The sequence below is a fragment of the Podarcis cretensis genome (assembly GCF_951804945.1).
Source record: "Podarcis cretensis genome assembly, chromosome: 8".
Taxonomy (NCBI): Eukaryota; Metazoa; Chordata; class Lepidosauria; order Squamata; family Lacertidae; genus Podarcis; species Podarcis cretensis.
Window position 1 is genome coordinate 68,513,023 of NC_137177.1, and position 10,417 is coordinate 68,523,439.

General features: G+C 46.8%; 1 protein-coding gene across 1 annotated transcript; it reads left to right on the plus strand.

Annotated features, from left to right (window-relative positions):
• Positions 1–1,224: 1,224 nt before the first annotated feature.
• LOC307222150 (chymotrypsin-like elastase family member 2A) lies at positions 1,225–9,356 on the plus strand. The gene is made up of 8 exons (XM_079987282.1): positions 1,225–1,268; positions 2,437–2,525; positions 3,333–3,433; positions 4,125–4,253; positions 5,684–5,820; positions 6,673–6,818; positions 8,620–8,772; positions 9,263–9,356. Exons 1-8 carry the CDS (start codon positions 1,226–1,228, stop codon positions 9,278–9,280), a joined length of 816 nt encoding a protein of 271 aa, XP_079843408.1. The 5' UTR covers position 1,225; the 3' UTR covers positions 9,281–9,356.
• The last annotated feature ends 1,061 nt before the right edge of the window (positions 9,357–10,417 follow it).

The window sequence follows — 10,417 nt, forward strand, 5'->3', positions numbered from 1 at the left end:
TTCAATGCCTTTGCACAGGCCTGAGACCTCCCCCTTTTATTTTAAGCTTAAATTTTCTTTTAAGCAGCAACAAAAATTGCTTCTAGGGTAGCTTTTGTTCTGGAAACGAGCCTGATTTTTCATCTACGTATCTAAATCAGAGGTAGGGAAGCTTTTTGAAGCCTGAGGGCCACATTAGTTTCTGGGTCATCTTCCGGGGTCCACATTCCAGAGGGAAAAGTAGGTGGGGCAATAAATATAGATGCAATCTCTTTGCAAAAGGCTACTTTCTACACACATTCAGCACACCCCTCATCTATGCAAGGAAGATCAGAGTTCATGGGGTGTTTTCCAGCCAGGCAGAAAAACTTCAAGGAGGGGGTGAAGCTGAGCTGGTGAGGGGCATTGCCGGGGGAGAGAAATTTAAATGAAGATGTCATTAAAAAGAAACATGCCAGTTCAGTCAAAAGGGAAAAGATGCATTCGAATGGGAACGATTTATTGTCCCAACGCATTTCAAGCATTGTGACTCTTTTTCAGGGGCAACTGATTTAACATATTCTAAGGACTGGCAGCAGCTCTCCACAATTTCAGATAGGCATTTTTCTTGGCCCTACCTGGAGATGCCAGGGATTGAACCTGCGACATCTCCTCATGCAGAACAGGTGCTCTGCCTTTGAGCCCTTTCTCCCAAATAAAATAAGATCATAGTTCTCATGGTCTCCAAACAGAAGGATGATTTTAAGAAGTTGCTTTTATAGGAAGTCCATCTAGTTCAATATTGTTTACACTGACTGGCAGCAGCTCCCCAGGATTTCAGACAGGGTTCTCTCCCACTCCTCCCTGAATGTACTGAAAACTGAACCTGGAACCTTCTGCAAACCCATGGTTCCTCCACCTGGTCCCAGGACTGGGTGCACTCAATGTCTGCCCTGGCTTTGCCAGCTTGCTCTCAACTAGGCTGCCAAGGGCACCACCACACACACATCTTCAGCAGGCATCGAATCCATGGCCTTGATGGGAAAACAGGTGCTTGTGAGACTATATTGGCATGGCCTTTGGAAAGAAGGAGACAGAAGCATTCCAGTTGCCACTTCTCCCAGTGGCACACAGCCAATGGAGACCTTTCTGTTGCTGACAGCATCCTTGGCTGGATCTGCCTCTAACAGAAGCACCCAGAATATAAGATTGGATGGAGTTCATCTGTTGAGAAGAGCTGGACACTCCACCAGAGGTGCCCTCAGCCATGATTGGAGTCCTCTTCGCTGCTCTGGCATTGGCCTCCGGGGGTATGGGTCAAACTCAGGATAAATAAGAGGATGTAATTGCCTGGTTCATAGCCACAGGGCATGGAGGTGGCAAGCCTTCACTCCTTTAGATGGCTTTCAGAAAAAGAGTATCTAGATTATGAATGAAGGAGAGCTCAGCCAAGTGTTTACTGGCCAGGATAGCAATAATAATAACTTCCATATGCCGAGGCATTCGGAGGGTCTGATACCAAGGACAAACTATGGGGTTTGTCTCGTTCATTCAGGCTCCTCAGGGGCATCTCTCTGTCTTCTTCTGGAGACACATCACTGGGCAGATGGACCTCTCTGGTCTGAATCTGCAAAGCAAGTGGCGTGTTTGAATGGGAAGCCTGGAGAGCAGGTCAGACTAGACTGTCCTCGGCAGGCTGGGGAGGTGCTATCAAAATGCAGTGCAAAGAGGTTGCAACTCAAAATCCAGCCAGGAGCAATTATAGAATGAGCACCGGTTGATAACAGCAGCAGAGTAGGAATTTTTTTATAGGCACCAGGAGTGGCGTACGTCCGGGGGCACCCCAGGGGGCATGTGCACCCCAGGGGGCATGACATGCATCCCAGGTGGCGTGGCGTGGCGTGGCGTGCCACCCACAAGGTGTGTGGCATGCGTGGGGGGTGCATGGCAAGCACACACGTCCCAGGGGCAGGTGCAGTCATGATGTCACACACACCCCGATGTCACCTGGGGCAGACCGCCCCCCGCCCCCACCTTCGTCCGCCGGTGATGGGGAGGGGTCTGCATTTCCAACTCACCCAGGCTGCATATGCAAAATAGCTTTGAAGCACATTTAGAGCACATTTCCCTCCCTCAAAGAGTTACGGGTTTGTTAAGAGTTGTTGGGAATTGTAATTCCTTGAGGAGTAAACTGCCGTGCCCAGAATTCTTCAAGGGGAGAACGTGCTCTGAAGGTCTAGTAGTATGTACACAGCCTGTTCAGACTCAGCAAAATCTAATTTTTTTCACAAACACTCTGATTTCCAGCAGCTTAGCCACCACCAACCCCTGAAAGGGGTGGCATTGCGTAGAGTCAAAGAGGGTTCTTGCAACAATATAGGCGTGCTTAGTTATAGCCTGAGCATTTTGCTCCCTCGAGCATCACCCATCTGTTGCGCTGTACCTCCCAAGAGTGTCTGCACTGTGTCCTTTTTGCAGCCTTCAGTTGTGGGGTCCCGAGCTACAAGCCCAAAGCAAGCCGAATTGTCGGAGGAGAGGATGCCAATCCGAACAGCTGGCCCTGGCAGGTAAGAGGCTCCCTTGCGGTGTTTTTTTGTACAGCTAATTTTCTTTCTATTTCGGGAAATGTTTTTCTCCCTCTCTCATAGGCAGGGCTGGCCCACCTATGAGGCAAGGTAAGGCGACAACCTTGGGCGGCAAGATCCATGGGGCCAGCAGACCCCGATGTAGATCTTTATTCCCTACAGGCGCCAAAATAACTTGGGCCAGCTCTGCTCGTAATACTAGAATCCACGGACATCCCATAAAGCCAAATGTTGGGAGATTCAGGACTGATGAAAGAAATTCCTTCTTGAGGCAGGGCACAGTTAATCTGTGGAACTCACTCCCACAGGAGGCAGTGATGCCCCTCAACGTGGGTGGATTTAAAAGAGGATGACGACCCATATTTATAATTCATTTTTGCATACTTATTTTTATTCTTGCTGATTTTATCTGTGCATGATTGATAATTATCATGTGTGTAGTTTTTATTATTGCCTTGGATGGTTATATATGGGGTTATATATGGGGTGTATCTAAGTCCTACTCAGAGGAAATTAACAGATCTTAATGGGCTTATGTTAGTCATACCATTAATTTCAGTGGATCTGCTCTGGGTAAGACTAGCATTGGATGCAACCCGTTATCTTTTGTACACCAATTTATTATTAGCAGTTGTAATCGATCATTTCAGCAGTTTAAATTTTGTTTAATATTCTGAGAAGGATTTTCAGGAGCAAACTCGTTTCGACTCTGATTTGGATAGTGTGACGGGAGGTCCAGGGGGCTTAGCCTCCTCCAGGCTTATCCTGAGACTTGCCTATCATTCCCAGGCTTCCCTTCAATACTCTTCTTCCAGTGGGAAGTGGCATCACACATGTGGTGGGTCCCTCATCGCCACCAACTGGGTCATGACAGCCGCTCACTGTATCAGGTACGTCAACAGCCAGATGAAAACAACTGCTTTCATGTACGACACTGGGATCCTTTGCAAATTTTGCCTTTTCTGGACCAGGATAAACCTGATCGCTGTTATCCATGTTGCTAGGAAGCTCCAGGCTGGACTACTGCAATGTGCTCCACATGGGGCTGCCCCTGAGGTTAGCCTGGAAGCTCCGCCTGGTGCAAATATAGAAGCTATTCACCCCAAATGGAAACAGATTTTGCACCAGTGTGTCCATCTATCTCTCTACTTTAGACATTTCCTAGTGTTCTCTCTCACACCAGTGTGACTAAGATGTAAACACCAGGGTGGAGCTATGCAGATGACAGGATGAGGATGACATGGGCCTGATTTGAATGGGGAGATCTGTCCTGAACAGACTGCAGTCTTAGGGTTGAGATACCTGCTTCCTATCTCTTTCTGCTCCTTAGCCCATAACCAAAAGTATGTGTAACTAAAATTACGACACCTTCTTCCTCTTAACCTCTCTCCCCCCGTCCCTGAAGTTTGTAGAGTTGTAGTTCAGGCTGGACAAGCTCCTTGGAGCAGGAAATCTTATCCTCTGTTATCTGGAACATACATTCACATTTGCAATCTATTATTATTATTACTAATATTACTATTATTAGTGCATATAACTCTCTGATCCCCCACTCCTTTTCTTCATATTTTTTTTTAATAGTTCTTCTCGGACCTATAGGGTCTACCTCGGAAAACACAGTCTCTCAGCCAGCGAGAAAGGATCAGTTGCTGTCTCCCCAGAAAAAATCATCATTCACCCAAAGTGGGACTCAAGTAGCGTGTCCAGCGGGTAACTTAATAGCTTTTCATGAAACGAGTATAGAAAGAACTAGGATTCCCAACAGATTTGGCAGGGTGGAGAGAGAAGGGATGAAATTGAGGGCATACTTACTTCTGGAAAAAATATATATCCAGAATTGTTTTTCTTTTAGTACCAAAGCCAGAATTTAGAGCTTGCTATGCCCCTCCCCATTATTTTGCCCCCTGAGTAAAGCTTGGGATTTATGAGCAAAAGTCATCATCAGCATTTATTTATCTACTTAGAGCACCTGCTTGAATTGCGTAGGCTGCACTTGTTTCCTACGAAGCCGCCTTGTGGAGAAGAGTCTCTGAGCGCCACTCTATTTGAAGGGCTGTCAAAGAAGTACTGTAAGACAGGAGCACGAGAGGAGCCTTGAAGTTACCCATCAATAGTGAGCAACACCTGAACAGCAGGCACCCAGCTCACCTGGTCTTCCCCACCACAGTGGGACACACTGCATTTCTATTTGAATGGCAGTAATTTTAAATCTGCACCTGCACATCTAAATCAGGACATGCATCTTTTATACAAAAATGTGTCCTCTTTCTCTTTGCTCGTTGGTGATGCATTCCATTTCTGCTTAAGTTATTATTTCTAAATGTGCATCTAAAGGTAAAGGTAAAGGGACCCCTGACCATTAGGTCCAGTTATGGCTGACTCTGGGGTTGCGGCCCTCATTTCGCTTTATTGGCCAAGGGAGCTGGCATACAGTTTCCGGGTCATGTGACCAGCATGACTAAGCCGTTTCTGGCGAACCAGAGCAGCGCACGGAAACGCCGTTTACCTTCCCGCCGGAGTGGTACCTATTTATCTACTTGTACTTTGACGTGCTTTCGAACTGCTAGGTTGGCAGGTGCAACAGGAGCTCACCCCGTTGCAGGGATTCGAACCGCCAACCTTCTGATCGGCAAGCCCTAGGCTCTGTGGTTTAGCCCACAGCACCACCCGCGTGCATCTACATGCATATAAATTAGCATGTGAAAATGTGCTTGCAGATCTCTGATTTCCTCTATTTTGGCACAGCGTCAGTGGGTTCCTCTACCTTGAGTGATTTAGCGTATCCTTCTGGAGATGTTTGAGTCAAAGTGCTGGGGTTGTACTTAACATGGGGGTGGGATGTATCTTGTTTTGACTTTGTGGGAGATCTGTGATACATTGCATTACCATGAGCATCACACAGAGCACCCCATATCTCCCAAAGAGTCAAAAACCAGAACCAGCTGTACCTGCCTTGGGTAAGCTGTGAATCACTCTGGTGAGCTCCAAATGTTTCGGACAACTAACTCCCGTCAGCCCCCTGGAGCACGGCCCTTTGAAACTGGGGCTGATGGGAGATGTAGTCCAAAACTTCCAGAAGGCACCAAGTTGCAAAAGCTGCACCAGACAACCTGTCCTTTCTCTCTCCCTGTGGAAACCAGGAATGATATTGCGCTGATCAAACTCTCCAAGCATGTCACCCTGAGCGACAAGATCCAGTTGGTGTGTCTTCCAAAGGCCAACAGCATCTTAGCCTCCAACTCTCCCTGCTATGCTACAGGATGGGGGAGGCTGCAAAGTAAGCAATGTTATGATTCCCCCCCCCCCCACACACTGTTTGATGCACCAGATCCATCCTTTTGGGTTGCTACACAAACACAATTCCCTTTTGGCCCACAGCCAATGGCTTATTCAGCTCCAGTTGAAAAGCAGATAGATTTGGCCAGGAAATAAATTTCCCCACCACGAAGTTCAAAATTATTGAGCTATGGAGGGGCAGGACACTAGCGCAAGGGGCGGGCAAACACTCCCCCATCACAAGGGCCACTTTCCATTGTAGGAAAACTTCTGGCCAATAGTAGGTGCAGTCAGAGGCAAATGTGGATGGAGCCATAGATGTACAGTGGTACCTCGGGTTACAGACGCTTCAGGTTACAGACGCATCAGGTTACAGACTCCGCTAACCCAGAAATAGTACCTCGGGTTAAGAACTTTGCTTCAGGATGAGAACAGAAACCGCACAGCAATGGCACAACAGGCCCCATTAGCTAAAGTGGTGCTTCAGGTTAAGAACAGTTTCAGGTTAAGAACAGACCTCCAAAACAAATTACTGTAACCCAACGTACCACTGTATCTCCTTCGCTAAAGTCAGAGGTTTACACCCGGACACCCCTTTATGGCCAGGCATGCAAGAGGCATGATTACAGTTCAAAGATACAGCCCAACCTGCCTAAAGCGCTTGAGGAAGGTATGGATTGGACAGGGCCTTCAGGAATCAGCATGTGGAGAGCAGGCTGAGCAGACACACAGCTATGGCTTGGGGAGAATCCCAAGAGCCTTCTGACCTGCCCCCTAGATCCCCCACCCCAAGATCGGTTCCAAGAACATCCTCCTTTGCCATCAGCAGCCTCTTGTGTTTGGTCTCTTCCAGCTGACGGTGCGTCCCCGGATATCCTGCAGCAGGGGCGCCTGCTCGTGGTGGATTATGCTACCTGCTCCAAGTCCAGCTGGTGGGGCAGCTCGGTGAAAAGCAGCATGGTCTGCGCGGGGGGCGACGGCGTGATCTCCAGCTGCAAGGTGAGCGCCTGGCACGCAGGTGCAGCAGCAGCGGCTACCCGGTCCCTCAGCCAGAAGAAGCGCCGCATCTTGCAATCCAACTCACCGGGTTTGCAAGGCGCAATTTTATCTTGGTGTTCGTTGCCACAAGATTGAGTCTTCAAAGGCGGCGTACTTCTGAATACTAGATGCTCGGCGGGTGCTTGAGAAAGAAGGGGGGTGGTTGCATCTAACCCCCCCCCCCAATTATCCAATATAGGAAGCAGAAGCAGGATACTGGGGTAGAGGACTTAGAGCCGTGCGTGGGCTTCCCTTTCAAAGCATTGCATAAAGGGCGCAGATCTGTGGACACAGCCCTGGGCTAGCCAGGAATTATGTTAAGAGGACACCTACTCGTCATCGCCCTCTGTCTGGCTCTGTCAGATTCGGAATGAAATCTAAAAGTTGTTTTCTTTCTTTCTTTCTTTTTAAATATTTTTTATTCATTTTTGCCGTTAACAAATATCATCACAAATAAATCACAATCATATAAACATAGGATTCTCTGAATCCCTGGACTTCCCTCCAACCTTCCATGGTTTCCATCATTATTCTTTTCCAACTGCATCTTATAATGTTCTCCATCTTTTCTTAATACTTAATTCTCACCATAGCTCTAGCTGCATTGCAAGTGGGTTTTTTCTTTTTTAGAATCCTGCCAATGTTTTTAATTGTTTACAGTGTTCTTTTAAGTAACTTAAAATTTCCCCCCCATTCTTTATTAAATTTGTTATCTTCTTGATATCTTCTTTATTTTGACCCCAAGTGCTCAGAAAAAGCCTTCAAAATCTTTCTACAATTTCTACTTTAGTATTTTTATTTATTTACTTGATTTATGGAGATAAATCCCTCCCCTTACTTGATTTATGGAGATAGCTGTACCTCCCCCCACCTCCCTGACTATGCCCATGGGCACTGCCCCATTCTTCTTCCTCATATGGGGTGCCCTCTGGAGGCAGCTCTGTTTAGGTAAGTTTTTAATGTTTTTGTGTTTTTAATATTCTGTTGGGAGCTGCCCAGAGTCACTGGGGAAACCCAGCCAGATGGGTGTGGTATAAATACAGTAAGTTGTTGTTGTTGTTGTTGTAGCAGGAGCTCATGTCCTGACCCTGGGAGATATAAGCTTCTTCTTTTTTTGTAAATACTTTTTATTAAGTTTTACAGTTTTATATTCCTCACAATCACATTATCTCAAAAAGAAAAGAAAAAATATAATTCCCCAGTTCCCTCACTCCTCCCGTCAAATTCCTCTTCTAGTTGTTTACACATTAACTTCTCCTGCTTGTTATATTATACCTTAATATTACAGTCTTGAATTGAATATTGTTCTATTTTCAAATTGCTTCATGTGCTTTATTTTCCAATTATTATGTATTAATCTCTGTGTTTGTTTTCTTGATTGTGTTTACTCAAATCCTGCTAGTGAGTCCACTTCTTTACAATAGTTCTGTAAGTATGACATAAATGATTCCGGGAGATATAAGCTTCAAGCATGCAGCGGCAAGGGCCGCGTTGTTCAAGCAAGCCAGGGTTAAGCAGGGGGATTCAGGCTAGGCCCAAAACGTGATCCAGCGGCAGCTGAGCATGGCTTGGCCCAAATTGCCTGGTAGGCCAGAGTCTCTCCACTTCTGTCCAAGAGCCTGTGAATCAGGCTGGCTGCCACAAAGATGACCGGGGCTTAGCTGCTCGGAAACAATCAACTTTGACTCCTCAGTCATCTCCAACTCAGAGCATCCTTCCAAAAAAAAAGAAGCTCCTTCATATTCTGCTTGGTTGTTTCCAGGGGGACTCGGGCGGCCCCCTCAACTGCAAACCCTCCAGCGGAAAGTGGGAGGTTCACGGTATAGGCAGCTTCGTCTCCTCCTGCGGGTGCAACACCTACCGCAAACCCACCGTTTTCACACGGGTCTCCGCTTTCAACGACTGGATCGCTCAGGTGAGCTCTGCACTTTGAGGCACATTGACAACCCTTGCTGTTTAACAGGCAATGTGTCGCAGAGCCAGTGTGGCGCAGTGGTTAGGGCATCTGCCTAGAAGCCGGGAGAGACCAGGGTTCAAATCCCCACTCAGCCATGCAGCTCGCTGGCTCAGGCACTGCCTCTTGGCCTAACCCCTAACAGGATTGTTGTTAGGATGAAATGGGGGGTAGGGTGGAACTATCCAGGCCACCCTGAGCTCCTTGGGAAGAAATGTGGGATAGAGATGTAATAAATTAGTAGTAAAAAATGATCATCGTCACCCCGGTTTGGGTTTCTGGATTTTGTTCGTGTTGAGCTTGCGGTAGCTTTTAGCTCCCTTTGTTCCTTTGGGTGAGAGAGCTGTCCCTTTGTTACCAAGAGGCATCCTCACATTAAAGAAATAATAATAATAATAATAATAATAATAATAATAATAATAATAATAATTTTCCTTTGCATTTTCTGTAGATGATGGCGAAATATTAACACAAGGAGTGTCAGAGTGCAGTGAGAACCTGCCACAAGTTCCGTAACAACAAAACCAGCTGTGTAATAAACTTACATCTATCTGTCTATCTATCTATCTACCTACCTAGCTATCATCTATCTATGTAAAGTTTTTATTATAAGTGCACATGTGGGTCAAGTTTTTGGCACTTTCAGGGCTTGTTTCTGTCCAGAGCTCTTCACTTTTGCACCCCTCTCCTTGCTGAGCCATTCCACCCTCAATTGTCCCTGGAAAAGACCCTGATGTTGGGAAAGATGGAGGGCACAAGGAGAAGGGGACAACAGAGAATGAGATGGCTGGATAGTGTTCTCAAAGCTACCAGCATGAGTTTGACCAAACTGCGGGAGGCAGTGGAAGACAGGAGTGCCTGGCGTGCTCTGGTCCATGAGGTCACAAAGAGTCGGACACAACTCAGCGACTAAACAACAACAACAACAACAAACCCTCAATTGTGAGGCCAGCTGCCCATTGCCCACATCCAGAGGCGGCATGGAGAAGGTTCTGTAGCCAGAATGTGCATTGAAGCAAGAGCTCAGCTCTTGTTGCATGTTAAGGGACCAATTTTGGAAAATTGGTAGCAGCCGCTGAGAACCAAACAGGTGCCCTCAAACAAAGAAACCCTTCAAGGACACCCACGTCTCAGCCCTATCAGGGAACCAGTGTAGAACCAGCTGGCGGTTCCCAGTGCCCCCAGCGTTGCTAAATATCAAACCGGAGAGCAGCAAGGTGGCAGGGGAGAACATTGGGGAAGCCCTTGATGGCCAAATAAATAAAAAATAAATTAGCCTTGCCAGCCTGTGGCCTTCCAGATGTTTTGGGATGTCAACTGCAATCAGCTGGTAGATAGGATAGTCAAAAATTGCTGTAAGACACCAGGTTGGCAAAACCTGAAATTAAGGATTAAAGGAGGTGTCATTATTTGTTCCACCTTCATGTTGGCCACGTTCAGGATTGTCAATACAATCTTGTTCTAGCAGAGGGTTTTAAGGGCATGGCTAATTGGATTGGGTTATATTTTATTTTATTGGGTTATAAAGGTAAAGGTAAAGGTACCCCTGCCCGTACGGGCCAGTCTTGACAGACTCTGGGGTTGTGCGCCCATCTCACTTAAGAGG

Coding starts and splice junctions, on each gene's coding strand:
- LOC307222150 (XM_079987282.1), top strand. CDS start 1,226: ATGATTGGAGTCCTCTTCGCTGCTCTGGCATTGGCCTCCGGGG. Junction 1,269..2,436: donor TCTGGCATTGGCCTCCGGGG/GTATGGGTCAAA, acceptor TCCTTTTTGCAG/CCTTCAGTTGTGGGGTCCCG. Junction 2,526..3,332: donor CGAACAGCTGGCCCTGGCAG/GTAAGAGGCTCC, acceptor TATCATTCCCAG/GCTTCCCTTCAATACTCTTC.